The following is a 27,928-nucleotide window of genomic DNA, read 5'->3' on the forward strand; positions in this document are numbered from 1 at the left end:
AGTTACAATATTTTTAAATAAAATTAATCTGAATAATGAAATTATAAAGAACCAAACAACAAGCCTTGGCAGTCTCATAAAAATGTTGAAGAGCCCTGCAAATGTGGAAAAAGGGAAAATTTTCAGGGATCAAAAGTTGAAAGTTGAGATAGAAAGAAGAATAAGGTCATCACTCAGGAAATTGGTGGGCGATTTCTAGGAAAACCAGCGTAAAAATATGGAAAGTTGAAAAAATGCATGCCCTTGCGTTCTAACAGATACTCATTCTTTTCTCAGATTTTCAACTCTTACCAATGGAACGATTCACTTCAAAAGTAAATAGCTTTCCCACAACTTAGGGTAACAGTTCCAGGGAAATCGACCATACTGAAGACAATAAGATTTTTTTTCGTTTTTTTTGTTTTGCTTTGAATTTTTGCTAGTAATGATAAATCATAAGGAAAAAAACCATCATGAAGAAAAAAAAACTGTCCCAGTGCATATACGGGAATTGTGCAATTTTTTCAATAATGAAGAACCAGTTAGTGAATACTGATGACTCATTTTTAATGGTTCTGAAAGTAGTGCTGGTGGCCTCAAAACTGTTTTTTCTTGGTGACTGATGTGTCCGGGGAAACCAGAGTCAACTGCCTCAAAAAAAAACATGAGTTTTTCCCTTTGTTTTATTGTAGAATTACTTTTGTGCTGTTCTCTGTTGTTATTTTGTAAACACTCTGAAATAATATATGAAAATTTTACTGTTCCTTGTCAAAAAATAGCTGTCTCAGATTGGAATTTTTTCTACGCTTTAGATATTTTGTGGGATTGAACTAAGTGAATTTGACTCAAGCTGATGGTTTATTTGAGCGTGAATTGGACTAGATTTTGCAATTAGAAACCACTGTTTCTGGCTCATTCATAAATTCGCAAAGGGAAACTAACGGCAAAGATTTTGTTTCTAAAATGAGCCAAAAATAGTATGTAGTTCTTTATTACAAAATGTAGTCCAATTGATTCTGAGATTGAAACAGAACTTCAACTTTTGCTTCTATGTACTCATTTATATTGCCATACCAAGGAAGATTGTCATATGAGCCCTTACACGTTACAATATTTCCATTAATAAACCATGAATTTACCGGGAAAATTTGAATAATTGTTTTCAAATTTTTCAGATAATTTTGTTTGAAATTTCATCTAAAATATCTTAAAAATTCAAATTAGATATATATGCATAATTTTCCAAAAAAATACATGCTTTTTCGGGGTTTTGTAACTCTTAAATGTTCATACAGCATTCTTCCATGGTCCGGTAGTATAAGGAATTTCTTAAAATTATTTTTAAATAACACATATTACATCTTATGATTTGTATCATACTAACTTTGTTGACTCAACTTTAGTTGTAAGTTGCTTTTTCAAATTATTATTTTATATACATAATTTTTAAGCAACTCCTTAAACTTGGATGCAGTGTCAGAAAAAATGTAGTTTCATTGTTTTTTCCTTCTTACTTTAATTTGTTTGTAAAATCTTTTGTAGATTTGCCGTACTATTGAAAGACACTTCTGTGGATAGAGCCTATATCCAGACAAATATCTTACGTGCTGCAGACCTATTATCACCTGATGAATCTTGCAAGAGCTATGGGGCTATCAATAAATTGATTTCTCTCCACAGATCGCTTGATGGCACCCCTGATATTGTAAGTATGCAAAGTTGTTACTTAAATTGGGTCTTGCTTATAACATGAGGTTGTTCTTCATTTAAACAGGGAGTTTAGGATGACAAGGTCTTCAAGATTTAGGGGGATCCCTAGAAAAGTCAGTAAATTTTCAAAAATGCAAAGTAAAGAAAGGACCTTGCACACCTCTTATGGGAAGCTGTACCATAAAGAACCCATTTTTTTTATGGCATTCGATTCTCCTCAAGATGCTGATCAAAAGTTATCATTGCGCCAACTTTCTACGATGCACGGTTTTTGATAAAAACGGCCGAGAAGATTCAATTATTCGGCGACAGTGAATGTAAAAAAACAAAGCATTCGAGAACAGGCCCGATGTAAATAAGGAAAAAACGTAGCGGGTTTCTGTCTTCTTATCTGTACCTGCCGACTTTGGGGCTATCTCCCTCCCGCTCTCGTCCGGTTGACGTTCACTGTTATTCTCCAACTTTCCTGTTCTTATGCTCCCCAAGAATCTGATTTGGGTGGTCGAGCAAAATGACGTGCGGAATCCGAGATAAGACTGCCAGTCGGTGCGGGAGTCCCCCTGATTTTCTTGTTGACATACAGCACTCGAGTGCTGAAATGAGGAATTTTTCTGGCTGTTTACCGCCGAATAATTGAATCTTCTCGACGGTTTTTCGCGAAAACGGTGCATCGTAGAAAGTTGGCACGTTGATAACTTTTGATCAGCATCTTGAGGAGAATCGAATGTCATAAAAAAATTAAGGTTTCTTCATGGTGCAGCTTCCCATAAGAGGTGTGCGGGATCCTTTGTCTATCCAACCTTGAATTTCTTTGTCATGTCAAAACTTTTAAATAGCTCTGGTATCCTTTCTGCGTTCTATTAGCAGAGCTTGAATTTTGCACCAGATATTTCTTCATACCCAAGATTCTGGAAAAGTCAAGAAATTTTTTGTTTGGATAATCGCTCACTAGATGGCACAAGTTTCTTGCCACCAGTGACCGCTTGCCCAAGTCTCGGGCTGGTTTTCACGACCTCTCCAAGCTTGGTAGCAGGAAATTCAGGAGGCTGCACTACACTGAGGATTGGCCCAATAAGGCCGAAACGCGTCTGCAGTTGCCTTCTTAAATGGTCGTTACTAGTGTTGCACCAAACAGCATATCTCTTTGAGGAGAAATTGTGCTTCTGTGTGAGCTTTTGCCCTCTGTATCGAGATTTTCAGCTTTATGCTGATTTTTAATGCATGTTGGCTAAAAAATTCCACCATACTAAATTTTTGGAATGGAAACCTTGATTAATCCAGAAGAAGTCCAGAAATAATTTTCTTCTCGAATTCTTAGTCAGGAAATTTTTGACCACGCCAAAAACCTGAGACAAGACACCTTGAAATATTTATTTTTTTTACAGATTTGTTTTTGTTATAACCCTTATTTTAGCTGATTTATTGTAGAAACAACGCATCAGTTTACCAAAGTGGTCCATTATTTACCCAAGGAAATATCCAAAACAACTTTCATTCATAAGAATTTTTGCATCTCTATCAATTACTGTTTTATCCTTGGTTTTATTTCAGCATTTTGTGGAGTTCCTGAACGAAATCCACTCAAAAGTAGAAGAAGTATTGGTTAAACTAGCGCGAAGAGCGGTCAAAACCATATCCTGGAACTTGATGGATGGTGAGCTCCGAAGCAAGATTCAGAAGCTTGCATGTCTTGTCCTGGTTCCGGGAACTGAAAAATCCAGGATTAGACCCATACATAACGTAAGCATATAATACATATATAATTCAATGAATTTGCTGAGGACCTCAAGCTATACAGAAGAGAGTTTAAGTGACAGCAAGCCATTTTGTTGAGAAAAACAGTCCGTCACATATGATTTTTTTTTTTTTGCTTGGTGCATTAGTGCAAGGACATTGTAATGCGGTAGGTCTGTCGTGCCAAAGAGTTACAGAAAAATGAATAGACTTCTTAATGGCCTAAAAATCACACCCATGCTCAGCATGCCAAAAGCTGAACATACCTAATCTGCATCATGCAATTTCGTAGAGATCCGACAGGAGAATGGACTCACGTGTCAAAAAACATAATTTTGAAATATTAACTTTGCTGCTTAGAGAAGTGTTTTACAAATGCTTTTGAACCAAAAACCCCCAGAAATGTCTAACCAAACGTGAGCTATGGCAGTTTAAAGTTTGTAGTGCAGAAATCTTAGTTTTAAGAAAAGGCTGTTCAGAGACTGAATCTCCCATTTTTAGGGATTAAAATTGTCAACATAAAATGCAGCTTCTCATCCGCCTTTTGGACCAAAATGAGATAGAACGTTCTATCGAAAATTTTGCCTCTAGATTCCCTATTTTTGTGGACAATCACAAGTGAATAAATTTATTAATCAATAAATATTCTCCCTTAATTTTACAGAAAAGTCCGTCTATAAAGATTGGTTTCATATCTCTTACAGAGGAGTTAGTCAGTAGAAGCCCGTAGAAGCTTTACTATAGAAATTCAGTCAATGAAAGTTGAAAATACTTCAATTTAATTTTAAAATCGAACTTTCTACTTGTTAATCCAGAGAAAATTGGGTCTCTGAAGTGCGTTTTTTGCCAGTTTTACACACTTTATCAATTGAAAAAATGTGAGTAAACAAGTAGCGAGCTCCTCTCTTCTCGCTTCGCGCTTGCCAGGGAGATAAGACGGCTTGTCAACTCATTTCAAAACAAAAGGCTTCAAATCTTTGACTCAGCATTTTCTCAGTATGATAGCATATTTTAAATCGCCAAGGAATGTACTTTTCAGGCCCAATTTCCTCCAGATTAGCACATCGAAAGTTCGGTTTAAGCAGCTCAGGAGATCCTAGGGCACATCATATAAAAAAATATTAAAATTTTACGGGCGCTCAATTTCTTGATATTTCGTACGTAATCCTTAAATTAGGATTATTGACATAATATCTTGAATGTAAGAAGTAGAATAAAAATAGTTGTTATTTTTTAAATTTTGTCTCCTTTTACTCAGCGTCATGAAACATCCAATTCAAGAACTATCGAGCTTCACAAAGTGAAATTAGTTATCAATGGAGAGTCTGACGAATCTTCAAGCAACAAAGCAGTCAGCAGTAGTACAACTAGACCAAAAACGTGGCCCTCACAAAATTTTGCTCAGGTTCGTTGCATACCTTATCCAATATTACGTTCTTATGAGATGAATAAAGAAGCCAGAAGCTTATTATTCAGTAAATAGGTGGAAAACCATACACAATTTTAATCTATGACCAACATTCACAATTTGTCTTAGAATTTGAAAGTTAGCCTTTTGTCAAATGAGTCAGTTTAAAATTGAGATAAAATCATTGCATTTCTCTCACTTTGGATAAAAAATTTCTTGTGCGGAAAAATACTTTTTCACCTCTTCATTTTTTTCCTTCTCTTGAAGGATCAAGAATGATAAATCAATACAATTTTTAAGCGACAAAAAACAGTCAATCCTTCAGGACATTGATTCTCTTGACTTCAAAAACTTAAGAAGTAAGGGGAAAAAGGAATGGAAGTTCCCAAGAAAGTATTTTCTGTCATTGCTTCTAGGGTTTGAATTAAAATTGACTCCGCTTAAATGTTAGAATAATTTGTCTGTATATTTTTTATTTATTCATTTTTTATTTCCCACATTATGTTTGTAACAAACATCATTTTTTTTTTACATTCGAACAGAAATCTTCTCAACACTAGTTGATGAGTATATACATAGTTACAAATTTGTAAATTGATTGTATCAACTAGCGTAGTTAAATAAATTATTTCCAAAAAAATTCTCAACGGCAGAGCAAGCTGAAAGATCTTAAGGAAAGAGAAAAAAAAACAAAATTAATTTTGGTCATGGTCACCAATGGCAACAGTAATGGTCGTCACGAATAATTAAGTTAAACCATATTGAGGTAAACATAAAATCAGAATTTCAAATGAAGTCAGTTTGAAAATACACTCATCAATGTGAAGAAATTGAGAAACAAAATATTAATCTTTAAAAATAAGGAATGGCTATTGCTTCCAACAGGAGTAATCTGTGGCTAATGGGCCATCACACAGGGTACAAAATTGAGAACCATATTATTTGTTTCCTTGTCAAAATTTCAAGTAGAATGAGATGGATGCACTGAAACTTTCCAAATTCTATTCATTAGTCAGAAAATAATGGTTTTTGTTGACGTTAATTCACACTTCTCGCCAACAGAAAAACTTCAGTCTTCTTGGGTTTAATCGAGCCCTACTTATAGTGGTTGCAGTATATTATGATAGAAAAATTTTCTTGCATAAGAAGAGGAAGGAAATCCATTTTATGTGGAACCAAGCACTAGAAATTTGATGTTTTAAAATGAATTAAAACCAAAAATTCAAAAAACTCCGGTTATTTGCCAAACGTATAGGTGTTTATTATGTATACTATGCCTGATTATTTCCCATTTATGGGAAATAATTGGTTAGGCAATTTTTCGATATTTTTATTGTGTTCTGCGCAGGATTATTATGAAAAAACATGTGCTGGAGTGCTTGAATTCTTTCTTAAAGTAAACAAGGATTGCTTAATTTCATACCTTGTTCAGTGGTTCATTTTAGAGGGTGACACAAACCATAATTATCATTGTTTAGTTATATGTAAACAAACTTTTTTAAATGAATTTAGAATATCAAAAGCTCTCCTAGTAATTAATTTTTCATAAACTTATAAGATGGTTTTATTTTAATTTTTCTCCTCTTTTTTAGGTAAAATCTCGTTACTTAGAACAACGTCCAGCTAGAAACAATGCTAGCAAGGCGAACATTGCTCCTGAAAAGAAACCAACTCCTCTTCTGCAAAGACGGCCAGTGAAAATCCAGTCCAACAAAATCTCATCTTCAGAATCTTCCCGTACTAACTCTCCAGCAGCGCCTCGCCCAGCCAATGGCCGAGCACTCAATGTTCGCTCCTCCCATTGTACACCTCTATCGCGACGCAAAGATATTCCTGCTGCAGAACCGGTTGAATTGTCCAAACCAAAACCTTTATCAAATCGTAAATCATCACTCACCCAAAGCAAAACTCCCTGCGCTAATGTTGCCAGCACGAGAACCCAAAACATGAGAATAGCTGCCCGAAATGCCGCGAAAAAGAACGGGGTGGTTGCTAAACCATCGACAGAAAAAGAGGCTACCCAGTCGCCAGCAGTGAATCGTAGGACAATACAGAGACCTGTAAACGCAGGAAATGCCGAAAATAAATCGCCTTTGAAGCAACGAGTGAAGCCACAAAACAAAGATAAAGCTGCCGCCTCAGGATTAACTGTGCGCCGTAGTAATTTTGCAAATAGTGATAATAAAGTTCAGAAGAGTGCTGGCACGGTGAAAGCAACATCTGAAAAAACAAACACTAAGTCTCATAAATCTGATCTGTTGCATAGCTCATCACGCTCTGGGACTTTTTGCAAAGATAATCCTGGAGGTGCCAATTAATGAATCGTTTTTAGCAGATATTCGATAAGCTTTTTTTCCTAGTGGTTAATCCTTTTCTAATGAGGTTTTTCCTCATCCATGCACTTGATTTCAGTTTACAATGGTGCTTTAAAGCTAGAGTCAACTGCATAGGTCTTAATTTGTATCTTTGAGTAAGTTTATGTGTTTATAATATTTTGGGTTTTACGTAAAACGGTGAAACCTTTTCAATGATCTCTGTACAGCTTACGTTTGAGTTTTCTTTTTCAAGAAGTTTTCGAATTCAGGAGTGTAATATATATAAAGTTTCTTAAGTAGATTTCAACTGTACGATATCTATCCAACAGCATTTTAGCAAAAGAGCAAACAAACTAATGGACATATCCTCAAGTTTTCAATAGGAGTTTCTCAATCCTTTAGATTTATTGTTCTGAAAGTAGTAATGTCTCTCATGGAGAGTTTCATTCTCTGTCCAAGTATTCTGCTCTACTGGTCTCCTAGCGTCAAGTGTAAGTGAAGTACACAGATTAAATTGACATTCCGTTTTTTAAAAAATCCTAAAACATGTCCTTATTTAAAATTTTGAACATTCCCACCGCTGAAGCACTGTCATTTCCGTTTATATTAAGGCTAAAAATATTGAACCGGCGGGCCGATTATTGAAAGTCTGAAGCAGCCCGATAAGACATCTAAATGCAATATATTGCATGGTAAAGATAGAGCCATGTTTTGTCTTGTCGTGCTGACATAGTTTCAATAATCGGCCTGCCGGATCATATAGCATTTATTTGTTTTGAACTTTAATTTCTTTCAGTACTGCTTTCATTTCTTTTTTTTAGGATATTTGTTCTTATTTTTTTTATTTTTTATTTTTATATCAATTGTATTAAAAATTGAATGTGCATATTGATGGTGAAATTGTATGTCATTGGGGGTGCTTCCTACAGTTTTTTAATTTTTTTTATTCAGGGGAAAATTGATCAATGTCTCTATATATGACTGTAAGATTATTCTGGGTATAGAAAAAAAACCATTCCTTTTGTTTAAAAAAATTCTTATTGTTTCTGTCATGATAAAATTAAATGATAAAGCTCAATTTCAAGGCAATTGAGCATAGGTTATTTTTTGTTTTTTCAAACTTTGATGTTTCTTTAAAATCTGTGAGTGCAGTATTTTCACCATGTGAAGAAGCCATCTATGTAAAACGTAACTCTGGGAATAGGATTTTTTAACTAAACCCTCATCCCCCTCGAAAAGCCTGCAGAACATAGGTCTGCTCCTCTTAAAAAAATTATGAAATACTCAGTTTAAGGACCCCCCCCCCCCCCCCCCCCGGTCAGCATTTTGTAACGAATTTTGGATGAAAATCTGCCACCTTGCGTTCATTTTTCATTCCAGTTTTTCAAAAAATTGGCGCAAAATGCATTCTAGCGTTAAATATTGTAGGCCGAAATGTCTGTCCCCTGTGACGCTCCTGTAATGCAGGCTCAGACCCTCCCTCTCCCCTCTCCCCCTCCCCTGGAGTGTCACGTATTTTATAGAGTGTAATGTAATGTGTAATAAATTTCAAATGAGTGTTGTATGGTTGCCTTTGAATAAATTCACAAGAATTTTTACTTGAGTCCATCATGAGACAATTGGAGAGGTGCTTTCTTCTTTTCCAGTGAATCAAAACATTGCAAATGACACCAGAGACAGCTAGTACTCCTAGTTATCCTGTACAAAGTTATCCTAAAGCTGCTGTCAAATTTAAAATTTTCTTAATGCTTCAAAATTTACTATTGAGCCTGCATTCCTCCAAAATACACTCCTGAAAATTTTGATTATACAAGCACTTGGAAAATCTTAATGACTACTGGTAATCAATGCAATATTGATTCAGAATTTGAGTCCTTGAATTGCTATGTCCAATGTCCCTCAATGTGTCACTATCTTAAGTAATTGAGAAATGGTCTCCAGTTTAAATTTATTCATTTCATTGTGAAATAGGAATACAAATGTGAATTTAGACAGCATTAAGCAGAAGGAACTATCTAAAAAGGGGAGTTTTGCGGGGGAAAACCCTCAGTACCTACTATCGGAAAGTACTGGATTCTATATTTTTTCTTGAAACTCTTTTTGTAGTTAATGTCTGCTTAATGATGTAAAATTATGCTGTATTTGTCTTGTAAAGGAGCTGCAAAGTGTGATCTACCGTAGTTTTGCTCTCCAGCCACTAAATCCTAAGATTTCATGCAATAGAACTGTCAAGTTGTTATACCCACTATTATTTTATTATCTGTTTGATTCATTTATAAGTTTTATTTATCATATTTATTCATCCATTTTTTGTTATTTTTTTAAATTTAATTAAACGAGCCAGTAGATGGAAAAAGGGCGAGAACCTAACTCATGCTTTTTTTCCAGAGAACGGTTATTTTAATTCAACATAGTCTCAAGTTCTTGCTCCCAAATTTTCATGACGCAAGCTGGAAAATCGAATGAGGTTTTGTAATATTCAAGGAGACCAGTTCTACATTAGCAGCGCTTTGAAACTTCAAACGCACTTTTCTTGAAACATGCTTGTCTGAATCCCCCCTTCCTCCATCTATCACCTCAAATGATCAGTTTAAGTTTGTGTCCTGTAAATAAAGAGTCGTTAACGAGTACCGTTCTTGTTGGATGTAAAAAATAAACATTTTTCCCAAAGGAAAGAAAAAAAATAATTACAAAGAAAAAAAGAAAAATCGATAAACAAAAAAAATTGTAACTTGCATGATTCTGTGTACTTAATTTGCCTTGGTAATTTTAGAACGAAGTACATCTGTATCTGTTTTTTATGTATTTGTAGCATTAGATGTAATCTGCCGTGCTAAGGAAGAATGTCACTTGAACCTTCAAGCGTGGCGGGATCTCCTGCGTTGTAAAAAGTCTGAAAATTTCAAGGAAAAATATTTATTTTCCATAAAAAATAAATATTTTCTGGGACGATTTGGAAAAATACAACTGCCCGCACGGCGTTTTTCCATAACACTGCAGTAATACTGGCTGGAAGAATTATAGCTCTGATCTTTCTAAGACTGAATACTATAGTTAACTAAGCTTTAACCAATTTTTTTGTGCATCTGCTTTTTTAAGTCAAGAAGACAGTCAAGAATGCTCAAACTGTCTGGAATTATATAAATAGAAACATTAATGGTTAAGTTTAAGTTCTTTTTTTATTTTGGCATCTGATACGTTCCAAAGACCCATGTAGAATTTTTTCTCCCTGCCGTGAGAATATGTTTTTACTGTATTCTTTTCTTTTCGATCGGAGGAACTCAATCCTGTGCTCATTTTAGATCCTCCCTTCATACTAATGATAAAACTAATTAATTTTCCTAAGTTTTGTTTGTGTTCTGCTATCAAGCCAATCGGCACATCCGATCTGTGTTCCTTACTGTTCTCATCTTTCAACAATGTAGTCTTCAGTCAACATTCCTTCATTCTTTAATTTTTTTCCCTTCTCTGTAGAATTGTTCCCTTTTTTTTGAACTTTGAAGATCTATCAATGTTTTTTGTCAAAGGAAGAGTATCAATAAGGGCCTTTTTTGGGCTCACCTCAGCTTAGTTTCTTCAACCCCACGATTTTTTGCTCCTTGAATATGTTTTACGGAATGCATCAAGATTTGGTAATTTTCGATCTCTTTCTCTTTTTGTTGATGTTTCGTTATGAAGCCGATCAGATTATTCAGCTTTCAACCACAAACCCCCCATAATTCACATTTTTTCGTCAAAATAGGCCTTCAGACTTATGTTTAGGCCAGTATTAGACTTGAAAAGAGACTGCAAATGACCAAATCATGGTGCGTTCCATGAAAAAAAGACCTTCAAACTGCCGAAAATCAAAGAGTTGAGAAAATTCAGGGTGGATCCATAAAGGGTCCTTATCAGCACCCCTCCTCTTTTTCAACAATAGTGCAAAAACAGTGTAAATAAGTTGTAAATATTTACTCTCAGATTTCTAGGGTCAGTTACTTTTTAGCTACACTTTTTTATCGTGATAGGGAGTTACATGAAAAATGCAAAGCACTTGATTGACTTCGCTTCAAAGTCCTTACACTTCAAAACTTGATTTTGATAAAAAAAAATTCATAAAAAATGAAGCATTTTCCCCAAAAGAGACTATTGAGCATGTTATGTTACTTACACCAGTTGCAATATCTTTCCCCTGCGAAAACCACAATTTTAACTTTACTATGAAATTTTGTGACAAAGCTTTCAAATCTCATAACTACAAATACAAAAATGCAAATCAAATATCCCACTGAAGTGACTGTTGGCTATAAACATGGAATAGATATCATGTACTGCATAGTAGTTTAATGAGCCCTAGATTATCCCTTCATTACCGTAATCGGTTAGTGGCACCCATTTTTCTAAAGTTAATTTTCTGAAAGCACGGTTTGAAAAAAGCTTTTGGGGATCTTTCGAATTGTTTTAAGCCCTAAATAGTAGAGAAACCCCGTTTTAAAAATGCCAAAAATGGGACTTGTTCGAAACGATGTTTTTAGTGGGCTCGGATGAGGTAGTTAGGCGGGGAAAGGGAGTTTGCTGATTGGTTACATTAGAATATTTGTAACACAACCCTGAAAAAATTCCTGGCAACTATCCCATTGCTCGTAAAAATCTTGTTGAATTGCTGCGCCATATTTTGGAAGAATTTATGAATCTTCAAAGTAAAATTTATCTTGATCATTTTTGGGCATTTCATTAAGTAATCATTAGCTGACCCTAACAATCAAGTAGTAGTTGAATAATGCTTAAATTTATAAATACTTAATTAATGTATTTGCTAGTATTGATGAAACAATGATTGTAATTTTTGTAAAAGTTTCATGAGCATTACTATGCTGAATAATTTATTCGATGCTAGTCAAAGTGCCATTTTGGCTCAATTATTCCATTTTTCTTTATGTATCATAGTGTAGTTCTTAAAATTGTACTTTTTCTGCTCTGCTTTTCTCAGATTTTGCAAATTTTAGTTATCACTGCATGAATTAAATTAACCAATTGAATTAATTGCAATTCTAGTATGTCATTTTTCTGCTTTGTTTCAACTTCAAATATCCTTCAGGATTGTCGTTTTCAAAGTAGATGATCCAGAGGTTTCAAAGTCAGTGGAAGAATTATCTGCTCTATTTTCAAATTTAGTTGTTTCTTCCGTTTTCATTAAAGAACAAGGGAGTTTCGGCTCCGTAGAAAATGTGAAATGTGAAGAATTTTTCTTCGTTTGAAATTAAGATATAGTTTTTACATACTTACAACGTCTTTCTCAATTCATCAAGTCAAGTGAGAAGAGTCAGGAAAAGCAGTTAAGAAGTCTCCAAACTACATTTTTTATTTCCTGTATCTCTACTTTCCACTTTTTTAATTTCCCACCTCAAATCTCTCACATTATCCATTTCCAACGAAGTTGGAAAAATTAGGCAAACTAAGCCATAGAATTCTAAAAACTTAAATAAATTACAATCAGCGTAATTTTACTCCTCCATGAATTTGAAAGTATTTACATAAATACCTTCATATGTATAGTTTCTTCTTATCAATAACTTCAACGTTCGTGCTCAATTCATATTCTTCAAGATATTGAAAGCAGGCTTGTAGGTAATCTTGAAAGCCATTTACAGGTTTTCTGATCAAAATAGAATTTGTGTCATGAATGTGGTTTCTCAGGGGTGTTTTGGGAATTTTATTAGTCTTTCTAGCATTTCTTCCAAGCACAATTCCTGCCTATATCACTTTTTTAGTTGGCCAAGGCCAATAATTATTTTTTTATTTATTTGGCGGAAAGTTCCAAGTAAAATTAATTTCTAATTGCTACTGCCATATAGGTTTACCTCCTTCTTTCTTACATTCGTTGTCCAGTCGTATAAATAAGAAATGTAAGTCCCTTTTCTATTTTTTCTCCTCTTTCCAGGAATTTCTAAGGCTCCACACAAAAACTCACACTTTATGACTTCCCCACCTTTAGTGAGAGAAATATCTAGAACCAGTGTCAACAATTTCCTTTGTTTCATATCTTCAAATTGTCTCTTTATGAACCTTACTTTCAACTTAATAATTTAAAAATTCTGTCTCATTACTCTGTTTTTCGTTTCCTTTTGTTTATAATTGTATGATTTTGTTCTTTCATTTATTTTCTATTTATTTATTTTTATCGGTTTTCATTTTTATTTTTTATATTAAATCTTTATTATCATTTTCAATTTTTTTCTGTTCTGTTTTCTCTCCTGATTTTTTTTCGCCCTTTAATTCATTTCATATTGGTACCTTCAACGAAAAGTATATCCTCGCCATTATCGATTTAAGATTTTTTTTTGTTTGAAGTCTTTCAAAATTATATTTTTTTTCGTATCAATAAATGGACGCAACTAAGTTGTCTCTTTGAGCTGGTACCTCATTATGTACCGTTCTTGTTTTCTAATTGGCTGTCATTAGATGAAATTAATGTATCTGCGTACACTTATCATAAAAACGTTTAGCAACTAGTGCATTGTATTGGAATCAAGCATTTTATAGTTATAACCATCATTTTTTGTCAACTTTTCTCTCGTAGATGTAGCTCGGCTCTGTTCAACGGTGTCCACTTGAATCTACTGGTGAAGGGGTGAGGTACAAAGTTTGCTAAAATTTTGATAATTTGGAGGAAATCAAGTATAAAAGTTGAGCCGAGTCTAATGGATTCTTCTAAATTTTCTTAGTATTGTGTGCGCAGTCCTTAGATGAAGAAAAGGAAGGTAAGAAGTTAAGAACCCAATAAAATAATTTAAATCATGAATTCCTTTAATCGATACAAAAGATGGTATAAATAATGATCAAAAATAAATAAGAACAGAAAATAGCATTATCATAGTGCCTACAATTAAATAGTTTGACAATGCGGAAGTTGACTAGATAAAGAAAAGAAAAATAAATGGTCTTTGAAAAATAGTGAGAGAAAAGTTAAGTCTTTAGATTAGAGTAAAACTTCATAAGCTGCCATTGGGATGAACGATGAAGAACAGACAAAATACCGACGGTGAGACTTGGAAAACAGGTAAGTGCCTCAATTTTGGAATTTAAAATTTGTGCCCTTACTTTAATTCCTCCAGAAGAAAGTCATCTGATATTGCAATATTTTTTCAGAGAATATTCTTGTAAGGAGGGAAAAATCACACTGACTTTCATGTAATGACAGTAGTGATCGTTCTTCAAACGATCAAAACCGACTTTAGACTCCTATAGTCGCAAGTTGAGCACTCTTTTTTCCAGTAACTCCGTCGATACCAAGGTTTCCTTGTTTCCACAAGCCAATGAACAGTATTAACCATTAAGTTTTCGTTTCGTAAAAGATGAGCAAAGAATGAATGCAGAAATTAAGTCAAACATGAATTGAAGTTGTTCCATCTGAAGAGAACTCAAATAAGGCCCTGGACCTAAAAATAATCTGAATAGCTTTCAATGATCTGGCGAAGAAATCTTGAAACTCATGCATGATGAGGAATGCTTAAAAATAGATGAGAAAATTGTCAATAATAGTAGAAAGGTAAAAAACGGTGAAAGATAGAATGACACAAACATTAGCATTTACATACAGTAGAAAAATAATTACAATGAGTTTCACAGGAAAAAAAAGAAAGAAAGAAAAAAAAGGAGAAGAAGAAAAGCCACTAGACAAGTATGAGTCAAAGTACTAAGTAACACGTTTGCTCTTCAAACACAAAGAAAACGAATCACACAACGAGAAGTCTGAAAATCGTCCTTGACAAGATATAAATATTTAAAATTAACATGGGTTCAGTGGCAAAAATACAAATGACATCTTTAGTATGATCTAACTTCCATTAGATTTGTGTTAAAAATATTATTAACTCGTTCAGAAGTTAAATTCTGAACTTTCCGTGGTGTGAATCGTTTTCAATGAAAGATTTTGAAGAGTAAAAATGTGACGTTATCTTCCAGTCCAGACTATGTCTGGTCGCCCATTGAAGGAGATAAAAATTTAAGCCTTTGAAACAATGTTTTGAATTTCAATGCTACTGACTAAATTGGTAGGAAAAGAATCAAATCTGAAAATGGCAAAAAAAAGATATTACTTCGAAAGCTCATAATCACAAAATGAATCTTATAGATATCTGGCTAACGAATTGCTCACAAATGAGAAACTTTTCCACTGCCCTATAATCAAACAGTTGAACATTTCATTATAGACCGACAAAATAATAGATACAAGAAATAAATTTTACTGATGTAACCATGAAAGAAAATATAACTAAAAAAAAGAGAGAAAAGACTCCTGTCGGCACTATCAAAGATCTAATTTACATTATTTGATCATTTCAGTTGGAGAACTGCCTGCAAGGTCAAAAAACTAAATCCTGGTAAAAAATTAAATGAGCGAAAAATGGAAGAAACAGAAGAGGGCAGAACTGAGCTTGTATCAAAAAATACAACCATTCACAAACTTGATGAGGGGAAAAAAGTAAAAAAACAACGCATTGATCACGACCAAACAGTTTTTTTAAAAAACATTTGTGCATTTTAATCTTTCAAGCTTATTCTTGTTTGCAAAGCAGGGACGGATTATTGAACTATCGGATAATCATTGAAAGGAGACGGGAATTTTAGTAGCAGGTGCCTATAAAACCTTGCATGATTCCTACAATTTACAAAAATTGAAAACATTGTGGGACAATGCGTACTGAGTACTCTCCTTTCTCCTCCGGTAGTTATCTATTCGATTGTTGAATACGCTTGTGGATGAAATTTTTGGACATTAAATAATTCAATTGTGAGTATTACAGTAGAATATTTTTCTTTCAAGCCTTCCAAATGAGGTCTAGTTCCGTACACTTTTTCAATTATTTTTTTTATTTTATTTTTTTTTCAAATTTGGATCATGTACCTGATAATACCATTATAATATACTGAAATGGCTATAAAATGATTTATCTGATGACAGATGAGGAAACAATAAAGTGGAGAAAAATGGTATACTGAGCACAGAAACCCAGTTACTAAGTTCCTGATCAATCGTGCAGTCAAATAGCAGCCAGAGACCTCTGGTCCAACGGAAGGAGAGAACTAACAATGAAGGGGCTTGAGAGTTTCAAAAAACCTTTTATACATTAGAATAAAATGCAGTACTTCAGTTACTAAAGCCTACATGAAATGCAACTGAGAGGAGGGTTTTTGAACACCTTTCACAAAAATTCCCTCCTTATACAAATCACTAAAGGTGTTCTTATCAGATCTACGATATGATAAGAAAAACATGCTTCCAAGACTTAATAGCTACACAATTTTTTTCTGAAAATTTGTGCAAAATTCTAAAGTTTAGATTGTCTTTAGATTCTTCTTTTTCGTATGGAAAATTACCGTTTTTAGTTCTTGCAGCAAACTCAACTTCAAAATCAATTTTACAAAAATTTAAAAAAATCTAACTGAACAAAATATGGCAACACAATTGAGCTTTTCAATTGACTGGTTGAAATTAGAGGGTTTTCAATCCATTTCTGTAAAACGCTTGTATTGAAATGTTAGTTTCTAAATCAAAAGTATTAGTTTCAAAATAAATTTTCACAATCTGGTAAAAAAAAAAGGAAAAAGAAAAAAACCATTACATTCAAAATTGATCTATTTTACAGTGAGAGCAAGAGCGCACTATCCATTCATTGAATTGCAAACACACTGGTTACATTTTACTTGATACTTTGCTGGCCAAAGAGGTCATGGGGCCGTAAAAAGCTAAAAATAATCAAACTTTCAACGCTCTTTGGCTTTCAATATATACACATTTTCATCATTAAGAAAAAACTAACTCTGGCAGTTCGTTGCCATATCAAAATTATCTACCTTGAGCGCCTGCAAATAACTTGCACCAATTTCGGATTGTGTATTGGTAAAAATTGCAGAGTGAGTTACGCGTTAGAATATCTTACGATGTACTGTGATCCAAAATTCTTTTCACAACAGACAACCATCCAGACGTGAGTCATCTGCTAATGAGAGTTGTATGCGAACATCATAGTTCAGTGCTTAAAACTAGAATATACAAAAATATTTAATGCTATGACTAGGATTAATCTATTTGATTGATGCTGATTCCGAGTAAGATTAAAAATAGATATTACTAGAGGCCAAGTGTCAGAACCAGATCTAGTCTATTGTCGTCAGGTGCAATTATTATTTACTACTGCTTTTGAGAGGTTTTCTGGGAAGGTTTAAAGGTATGCTGTTACTCCATTTGTACCGACCTAAATCTGGTTCTGCCAAGCATTGATGTTGATTGCCGAATACACAACCATTAATAAATAACACTTCGGTGGCTTTTCTGACAAAAGTGTAAACATGTTTTAGTAAAAAGTTACTTTTGAGTGCAGGCATTAAGACATTGTTTAGTTACTTATCAGTATGTGCTACATTAAAGTAAAGCAGGGTGCTATTGTAGCTGAGTATTGAAGAGAAAATTTTTCAGATAACAAAATCCTAGAAAAAACGTAAAAAATGGAGTTTTCGCCTTTGAAAAATACACTCACAAAAAAAAGAGAGAAATGTATAAGATGGGATAAAAATTTAAATGCAGAAAAATTGATCAGAGATTGAATTTCAACAAAATTTTTAATGCAAACAGAAACGAAGTTACTCGCCCCATAGTTTTGACTTGTAATTTATCCGAATTCTTAGTGAAGAAAAATACGTCCGAGTTATCAAGCTTCTATCTAGTCTATTAAAAAAAAGACTCTGATTTCATAAAATAAAAAGAAAACCCTTATAACTAAAAAAGCTTAGAGTGTAATTTTCACACTTTAGGGGTATTAATTCACTAAGAGTCATACAGCATTGAAGATAAAGTTGATCTCAATGGCAGAAAAACTACAGTTTAAATTTCAAAATTAAAAATTGTGGGATTAGAGAAATGTTTTTCTTTTTTCTTCTCAAGAAAGAAATACTGATGACGGCTGAAAATACATCACAGGAGAAAGTGTAATGCTCTAGAAAAAATATAAAGTGATAATATACTTTTCAATAGTTTTGATTAAAAATGGGGCCAATAACTTTCATTTCTTCGGCAAGTATTTTTAGCATTTACCTAAATGAGAAGAGATGCTTACAGCGTTTTTGATTTTGATAACAATGAAATTGTTTACACATCCTTAACTATACAAAACATAATTCATCCTTGGTAATTTTTACAGTGAAATCATTGAAAAAACCTTTGGTAAAATTATCATAAAACTGTTTGAGCTAGTATATCTAGAAAACAAAAGACTGACCATTTAACCTAATCAATGTGACTGAAATGGCGCTGGAGACGCAAAACAGTTTTGCCTTACAAAGTATATCTCCTTGCAAACAAAAAAGAATTATTTGAAATAAATGCTCATATGATTAAAGGGTAAATTTGTAAAGAAAAAAAACACATACAACTGGACAACATTCTGCGATGAGGAACTACTATTTCTGTCTCGTTTTAGAAACAGGCTATAAGTCATTAGTTTCCCTATGAAGATAGATGCTTTTATAAATAACTCAGAGATAGTAGTTCCTTACTGCAATGAAGTCCAACTAATGACAAGAAGCACCACTGTTTTGTCAAATTCTCTCTGGTTATTGACAATAGAAGGTGCAACGCAGCTGGAATATGATCGTTGGAAATATAATTGATCGGTAAACAATAATAACTTTCATAGGATTTTAGCCAGAATCTAAGGGAATTCTATTCTTCCAGAGGCATTCGTTAATGATTAATACATTACAGAGGAGAGCGGGATCAGTTATTTTGTTGCTATGAAAAAAATGGGGGTACAATTTAGCATTATTTAATGTATTAAATGAAGAAAACTGCGTTTTAGGGGGGGGGGGGGATAAGAGATAGATTTTTATATTGCATTTTTTGCGAGAAACGATAAAAATCAGGAAGTCTGGAAACAACCTGCAAAATCATAGAATATAAGAGGTGGAAGAGGTTAAAAATTAAGAAAATATGCGTCACTGGATTTAAGGAGGGTCCAAAACGACTTGTGGAAACTAGTTCTGGTGATTCGTTCCTGGTAAACGCTGGATGAATTACTTGTGGAACAATGATTATTAATTTAAATGAATACAAGAAAGTTAATGAGGTTACTGAAAAATATAAGGTGCCACTAGCTGACGACTATGGTTTAATATTTTAACTGATAAATGAAGATCAAACTTTAAGTATGAAACTGGAAAAAAATAAAAAAATCTACGCAAAAGTCAAACATTAATAATAGAAACTTCTGAAAAAATGAATAAAATCATATTTTGATTGGGAACCCAGGAGAAAACAGTCAAGACCAATTACCTAACTCCACTAATTCGTCTGAGGCTCGCCAAAAGAAAACATCTCTGTCAACTCAGATTGTTCAAAAATTCATGAAACTTAATCCAGCCCAAGATCTTCTATACTATGTATGTATACTTCATGGAAGATATTTCCAATTTATAAAATATATTTATACTTTATAAAATGAATCATATTTGAAGAATGTAATGTAGATACTTAGAAAGCACTCGGTATTCGTTGCCTTGGACGTGAAAACTTAGAGCTATGACATTCTCATTGCAACCCCTCAATAGGGTGGCACTACTGATCTCAAGATCTTGGAGTCCCAATTTAGATGAAATGACCTCGCTTTAGCCTGAAGTCGCATTTAGACCCTCCAAGAAATCTGACCTAAATGTCTCTTCAATGTTCTTGGGTTAAGCTATGATACTAACTCAGATTGCTCCTTTGAGTGTCTGTGCAACAACTGTTTCACAAACTATGCTGCTGTATTTTCAGGTTTATAAGAAAGCTCCTGGCGTAACATCAATGAAAAGTGAATAGAAAATAAATAAAACCTCTACTTCATGAGCTTCCTGTTGAAATTTTGTGCTGAAAGCTATAAATTCATAAAAAAAAATTAAGAGACGCAATTCAAGATTTCAAAAAAATGCAAAAATGGTAATCAGAAGCAATAACTAATGTAAAATCACCGGTCAAAAACCAAAGATTGTGAATGAAAATCAGAATGAACAACAGTCTTAGATTTTTTTTTTACTTTAGAAAACATGGAGTAGTTAGCAAGTTACAAAGCAGTACCAAGTTTTTTGGTACCACGGAACCATTTTTTTAAAGACATAGCATCCGAAGTAGATGTGCAGTTTACAGGGTAAAAATAGTGATGCATTATTTTTTTGAAAAATCAAATTCCCATCACAGTAAAATTTCGATTTAACAAAATTTTCAAATTAACAAATTTTTTCTTGGTTCCGAAAAAATCCTCAAGAAGACATCGCTGCGTTCAAAACATTGTGAACATTTCTTTGTCCGTAATCCAACGTAAACTCCGCCATTGTGGATCACCTAACATGGATGGAAACATTTAAAAACGACAGACATTGCCTCCCAGAAACAAACAAGACTAGACTCTTTTGTTCAGAGACTTTGCTTTCCGTGCAGAGAATGTTATAAAAATAATTTGTTTTACTTGCAATCATCTTGTTCTAAAAATGTTCTTATTGCCAATTATGCAAGTATTATCATCATGATTTAAGAGAAAGGGAGGGGGTGTGCAAAAATCTGGAAAAACCAAATATTTTGGCATTTTTAAGGGTGTCAAATAGAGTCTCCCCCAGTTTCCGATTTGACACATTTGTCACCTGTCCCCAGAAATTCGATACATCGAAGTTCTGCTATAGTTCCAAAGCAAAATTCCTTTCTATTTTAGAGCTTAAAGTTAGCATAAGAGTTCATTCAACAGATCTGCTATGTAAGTAACATTATCTTTTTCCTTTGTTTGTAAGGTGGGAAATAAATATAGAGTACGGTGGCTGAAATAGATGCACTTACACAATCTTCAAATGTTAAGCTCACAAGATGACAAACCTTGAATCGGTACTTAAAACTAGGGTGTTTTCGTCAGACAGATTGTTAAATAAATTAAAAATACCCTGAGTATCCATAATTGAAATAGTTAAATGCCGGTGAGTTAGGATCAGTTGACGGGCAGCTATTTAAATTAACACGGGTTATTAGCAGGAGATTTTGCGAGTAATTTGCAACAAAATCAAACTACATGATCAAGCATTTGCGTTGGCACCGTTTCTGGGGTTCTGGCCGCAACACTGCACGAACTGCCTCATCAAATACCTATTGGAACATAAAACTTATTAACTTTCGACTCAGAGTAAAATTATATACCTCTTAAAGTACTCCTCAACTTAACTTACTATTAGACTAGGTGAGAATTTGAGCATTCTGCTACATGTTTCCTCATTAAAATGTCGGAGAGCACCATTCGCAAATAAAATTACTGAAATCAACTCCTAACTAAGATTTTTAACGTTATACACAGTGTGTAAACTTAGACCTCCTACTCGTGAAAAAAAAAAATTTACACAATTCCTGTTGTACTGATCACCACCGTCAATCACAAATAATCTTTGTCCTGTCTTGTTTTTACATATTAAGGTGGATCTTCAGCTTCTGCCCAATAAATTCTAGGTACAATCAATACATTTCAAATTTTAAGCTTTTGGTGGATTCTTTCGGGAAAATCGAAATTTCAGCCTGTAGAAAAATCATTGTGGATGGTTCATGCCAAAAATCATCTTCCAAAATCTTGGAATAAAGTCAAAAGTACTGTTTCCATGTAACCGTCGATATCTATACATTGAAATCAGTTGCAAAATAGAAACAGAACTTATGAGTTTATTTTAAGATTTTGGAGGATGATTTTTGGAACGGACAATCCTTGATAATTGACTGAAATTGAGATTTTTCAAAAATGATCCACCAATCTGGTTAAATTTTGAAATATATCAATCATACCCAAAATGCACTGCACAAATACTGAAGATTCACCTTAAGGAGGCCTGAATGCAGCCTGGTCCCTTCATGGCAAACTATGTTGTATGGGATTCTTTTTGTCAAATTTTGGGTCACGCAGAGGCAGCACTGAGCTGGCAATGATATGCAGAGACAGAAATGACACTCTCCTTCAGCCCCTTTTATTCTTCCCCGATCAGTGATAAAGTTCTTCGTTGCAACTGCTAATACGTTGCAACATTCAGATACAACCAATATTCTCGCAATCTCAGACACTTACTCATTGGATTTTCTAACTCTATTTCCAATGTTTTGGACTCCCAAAACTTTCTGTAGAGACATGACAGTACGTCAAATCAACATTTTTTCCCCACTATTTTTCAGCAATGCAGTTTTAATGTACTGCTCCGTATATTTAAGAAGATTGTGTCAATTACTAGGAATACAAGGGTTACCAAGATGAAGAAATTGAAATTCCCTGACAATTCCCTGTTTTCCTTGTCACATTTCGGTAAAATTCCCTGAAAATTGAATATATGCTAGATGGTTAAAAAGACATAATATCAAATAGTTTTCACTCAAAATCTATCGTGTAAAACGTCAAACCTAGTCTAGAGAGAAAATAAAGGTGACTTGACAATTTTTTCCTGACATTTTCGTCATTTCCCCTGACAATTCCAGGTTTTCCCTGACTTTTTAAAATTCCCTGACATTTCCCGGTTTTCCCTGACTGTGGTAACCGTAGAATACATGAATTTTCAAGAAAAAGAGTCAATTTGAGATTCCACACGAGCCATGCATGGGGAGGGTAACAAACACAGAATAGCCCACAAAGAGCATTATTAATACATACCTGTTTTAGACCTCTTTGGGTTAAAGCAGAACATTCCATATATTTCACAGCTCTAATTTTATTTGCTAGTTTTTGTCCTTGCTCTCGCTTTACAGGAGATTGACCCTGGTCTATCAGACCGTTCAGCACTTCTCTGTCCTCACGCAAATCAATTTTAGTACCTGTGATAAATAGATAAAATTATGAAGAAATGAGATGCTGGATGGAGTACCTGTACACAAGAGAGTATTGCCATCTCCGTGCCGCTCTCTGATTGGTTCATCAGTTTTCGGTTATCATGAGGCTCCAAAGTTGGGCCGATGTAAACAAACCTGACCCAGAGGAATACGTTGTATGGGCTGAGAAATGAATAATAATCACACTCAAGGCTTAATTTTCGGCAAAAATATCCATTAAAGGTTGATCCGAACTCAATTCAGAGGTTGATCACAGAAAATTTTTTATCACATCCCAAATCACGTCTAGAACTTTGTAGAACTTTGCCGCCGTCTTGTTTGTATACATTGGGCCAAACTAGGAGCGGAGGGGCTGGAGTTTGTTTACATTGGTCCGACTTTGGGGCTCCATGACAGTTGAAAAATCAGAGAGCTGCACACTTTTTCTGTAGTAAAAGGATTGAGATGGCAATACCCTCCCGTTTACAGGTACTTTAATGCTGGAAAGACACAGCATTGAGGTTAAAGAAAGATTGGTTTTTGAGTGGTCGTTCCTGTCGACTTTGATATAAGACGGACATCAAGCACCACCAAAAATGATTTGTGGTAGAGAAATAATTATTCTTTGAGTAAGCCAGGTAGGGAAACTGTATTCAGACAATCTTGTTGTAATACATACTACAGGGAATGAATTAGAATGAAAGAAAAGGGGAGATCCCGATAATAATTGAAAAATTCTTCGCAACAACAATTTACAGTCCGTTAATATTTCAAACGATATAAATAAAAATATTAATAAGTAATAGCGACATTTTTAAGGGTGACTGTGACAATGGGCCAGTTGCGCTGGTCACAGAATTGTGTTTTGATGCTTTATTCTTGCTGATCAACTAAAAATAATAAGATCTGTCGAAACAGCAACTTTCTACATTGAATATTAACTGAGATATTATGCCTTGAAAAACTCAATTTATGACGTCATCCACCGCGGTAGTACATACACATGTTATGCACTACCGCGGTGAATGACATCATAAATCAAGTTTTTCAAGGCATGATATCTTGGTTAATATTCAACGTCGAAAGTTGCTGTGTGGACAGATTTTCTTATTTTTAGCTAATCTACAAGAATCAAGCATCAAAACCCCATTCTATTACCAGTGCAACTGGCCTATTCAACATCATGAAAAATCAAATATGTTCAGAAACATTAAGTTATAAAAAATCTGAGCAAGCCTTTTCATTCGATTCGATTTCATTTTGGCTTTGATTGAAATGTTCGTACTTTATGGCCTTGCTTTCCCCGCAAAATAGTGAGGCCTCAGCTCTTTCTTACCACCTTATTACTTACAGTTCGGGCCACATTTCTTAATGTTTTTTTTTTCCATTAGAAAAGCCATGTTCTTCTTTTTTCCTGATATCTAACATTGTTAATGAAAAATGGTTCTGGATATGAAAAGGTTATAAAGGTCCTAAGTCAACATACCAACAAGAATGATAGGTCCATCTGGACAGTGATGTTTGATTTCTGGATACCACTTGGAAGTGACATTTTCGAAGGAAGATGGGCTAACAACACTGAAGCAGATTAGGAAAACATCAGTCTGAAACAAAGGATGGAAAACACAGGAATTAATTCAGATGATGTTCAAAATTCTCTACTTGTATGATAAATGTGAGCTTGAGAGCCAACAGTCACATAAATTAACAACCATGAAATTCAGGACCAAGATCTTGAACAGGGTTACCTTATCATCTTGATTGAATGAGAATAAAGGCACTGTTCCATTCCTTCATATGACGTCATACAATTTACACCAACCTGAAACCCTCTTTTCTTACTATAGCTTTCAGCTTCTTTTTTTCTGACAAAAAAACTAGAGCTTTTTCAAACTTGGAGGCGCTTCCTCCCTAAAATTTACTCCAATAACACCCAGTTACAAGGCAATTACTATTATACAAAAGCCTCATTAGGTATGACAAGCTGACCTGTCAAACTCCCTTCCAAGATATTGCCACAAAGATAATTTTCTCTGCAGCAATATTAATAGAAAAAAAACAAAAACATACTAGCGAGAGAAACTCACTTGTGGATAAGAGAGAGGACGCAGTCTATCGTAGTCCTCTTGTCCTGCTGTATCCCAAAGACCTAAACTTACTGAGATTCCATCAACCACCATTGGTGCAGAATAGTTATCGAACCTTGAAACAAAGCAACAAAAAAATGCCATGAGTGAGGTTGCAAGAATGCTATGTCTTACCCTTCAGGGTGTCTACCAGTTATAAAAAACAATAATTGGGGGTGTTCGGGGACTTATAGGGGTGTTTTTTCAAGACAATCAGGGACTTTTTTCCCCGAAATAGTAAGAGAAAGGGAGCTAGTTAAAGCGTTGAAGGCGTATTATACACGACTAATTTTACAAGTCATGTTGAACCGATGAAAACATACGAAAAAAAAGCAACACTTCAGTTTTTTTATTCCTGGTTATACCGCGCCGCTGTGGCTGGTGGGAAAATTTGAAAATGTCCTTGTTTAGGATAAGTTTTGTCATCTTTTGGGGACATGAACAAGAAAATTGGGGACTTTTGGGGATATCGAGGATAATCAGGGACATTGACAAAAATAAGAACCTTTACAGGTTTCTAACAGTATTTTTTTAAGATTTTTACATTTTCTGGTAGTGCTGTTAGCTTTTCTGGTATTAAAATGAAGACGTTGTAAGCTGGGTGTGAAAATAAAAAAAAAATTCTGCAGTACCATTCTTTTTCATTAGTCTCACTTCCATTTTGATGGTATAAGTCACCAATCACATGACTCGTTTGCGGTGTCTGAAAGTCTCCGCCTCTTATGTTATTTTTTTAAAGGCGAACAAACTAACATCATTCCTTGAAGTTTTTGCAAAATTTTCTTCGTACAGAGAAGAAAAGTCAAGGCAGTTTTTAAGAATTGCTGTTGAGTGGTTTTCCGTTTAAAAAATAAAGCATCACAGGAAGTTTGCAACGTCGCTAACCGAGTTATGTGATTGCCGACTTACACCATCGATTTACAGTATAGGAGGTTTTAGTGTATTTTCTTTGGAAAATACACTGTTTTAAATTTATTTTTAAAAGCTCGGAGACAAGTTCCTGGCTAAAAATGCTTCAAGAAGCACCTACTTTCAAGACGATTTCTGGATCACGTAACAGCCCTATTCAATGCTAATTTAATTCAACTAATTCAATGAATTAATGTCTTATTAAACTATTGATTTGAAATCCTTAACCCCAGATGTGAACCTTAGTACTGAGAGCATTACGGTCTTGAGACAATGAAGTATATACGGTCAATAGTTTTGCGTCCGTTGATAGAAATAAGTTTCGACAAAAGTAAAAAAACTATACTTACACAGTTGGAACATATTCTCCTGGAAAACTGTCAGTTGTGTAGGATATTAGCATGCATGTTTTACCAACTGTTCCATCTCCGACAACAACACACTTGATTGGCCTACCGGACGACATACTGATAAAACAGAGAATAACTGAAACAGAAAAATGTATGCCTGTACCAAATCTGATACCACAGCCTGCAGGTACATAGAGCGGAAGCATCGTATGTTGAGACAAAAGTCAAGTATTGTTCAGGTCACCACTCATCAGAGGTGCCATCTGACTGCATTTATTAACCTTCTGAGAGGTGCTGATTCTGAGGGAATCAGATATTGACATTTTTCTCAACATATGGTGCTTCCGCTCTACAAAAATTAGGCAAAAACACAGTATACGAGCATCTCGAAAATTGGTTGGTAGTGACCAGTCTTACACCAACGGTAGAGGAATGACATGGTTTCAATTGGTAGCAGGTGCTTATTTAAGATCCTAAGTGGCCATCTGAGTAATCTGCTGGAGCTTATTGATGGCTTAAGTACAGAACATGTATCTCCGTTTGCGACGTTGTAGACTTCGAGTCATACTTTATTTTTTCTCACAAAAACTGGTTAACGTATTTCTTGAAAACTTCCTTAATTTGTCTTCTTTGTTAGAAAAATGCTCTAAGGGAATTTCAAGCTATAAAACTGACTCATTCTTCTTAGAAAATATACTAAGGAGCAAAGATTTTGAAACGGCGCTTAATAAAGGTACATGGTATCGCACTTCAGCCATCGATATCTTGCACAAGGCAATTGTCCTATAGTGTAGCTATGAGCCATCTTACAGTTGGCAGCGAACGCATGAATAAATAAATTGCTATAGCCCTTCAGCTACACATCAGCATTCTAATGAGCCTCCTCCGTTACTAGTAACAGGGAATATGATCTGAACCTCAGCTGTTTTTCCTTCGACTGTCTTTCCGCAGTGCCTCTGAATGAAGTAACATATTTTACTTTCAGATACCTGAAAAAGTGATTAAATCAGAGAAAATATCACTAAACCCCGGCGGCAGCAATGAAATGCCCTATTAAAATGAGATCTATTATCTCTCGAGAGCGGCTCATTATAATGGGTGAAACGGTGAAGTACACAAGTAGTCAGGAGAGACTTCGCTCATTTAAATTACGAATTGTCCTGTGAGGAAAAAACAAGAGAATAGGAAAATATGTGTGATTCCGAAATTAAGTTCGTCAAAAATTAGAAAAAGATGCTTCTTTAATGAAGAAACAGGCACTATACAGAAAATTTGGAGGAACTTACAGGCGTGGATAATGAGAAAAAATGCTTCAGCTGTGTTGAGTATTTCACACCAGAAGAATAAAACTAAGAAATTTGTGAAAATGGAAGTAGCAAATACTTTCTATGCAACCAAGAAGATCAAATGTAGCTACAATATTTGCGAAGACAAGAGAATTTCAGCCATATCAACATTGGACATTGTAATAAACAGTGATAATAATCATCACTCATCACCTACACACACACACACACACGCCTACGCTACATCTCCTATGGTCTTACTTACACACACAAACATCGGTGATT

The 27,928-nt window shown here is 34.5% G+C and overlaps 2 protein-coding genes across 3 annotated transcripts in view; one reads left to right on the plus strand and one right to left on the minus strand.

Annotated features, from left to right (window-relative positions):
- The window catches only part of LOC109037709 (uncharacterized), a 24,874-nt gene extending 11,519 nt beyond the window's left edge, over positions 1 to 13,355 (plus strand). For both annotated transcript variants that reach the window (XM_019052502.2, XM_019052501.2), the window contains exons 10-13: positions 1,522 to 1,684; positions 3,241 to 3,429; positions 4,682 to 4,828; positions 6,424 to 13,355. In XM_019052502.2, coding sequence (XP_018908047.2) covers positions 1,522 to 1,684; positions 3,241 to 3,429; positions 4,682 to 4,828; positions 6,424 to 7,149 — 1,225 coding nt within the window. In that variant the 3' untranslated portion in view covers positions 7,150 to 13,355. The remainder of the gene's footprint in view (positions 1 to 1,521; positions 1,685 to 3,240; positions 3,430 to 4,681; positions 4,829 to 6,423) is intronic.
- On the minus strand, positions 7,958 to 27,845 carry Mtl (Rac family small GTPase Mtl). Its single transcript, XM_019052523.2, has 6 exons — positions 27,644 to 27,845; positions 26,358 to 26,493; positions 25,060 to 25,174; positions 24,459 to 24,576; positions 22,818 to 22,978; positions 7,958 to 21,286 (listed from the first exon to the last, which is right to left on the minus strand). The coding sequence occupies exons 2-6, from the start codon at positions 26,471 to 26,473 to the stop codon at positions 21,209 to 21,211; spliced, it is 588 nt and encodes a 195-aa protein (XP_018908068.1). The 5' UTR covers positions 26,474 to 26,493; positions 27,644 to 27,845; the 3' UTR covers positions 7,958 to 21,208.
- Positions 27,846 to 27,928: the final 83 nt, after the last annotated feature.

This window comes from Bemisia tabaci, chromosome 10 (assembly GCF_918797505.1).
Source record: "Bemisia tabaci chromosome 10, PGI_BMITA_v3".
NCBI classification, from domain to species: Eukaryota; Metazoa; Arthropoda; class Insecta; order Hemiptera; family Aleyrodidae; genus Bemisia; species Bemisia tabaci.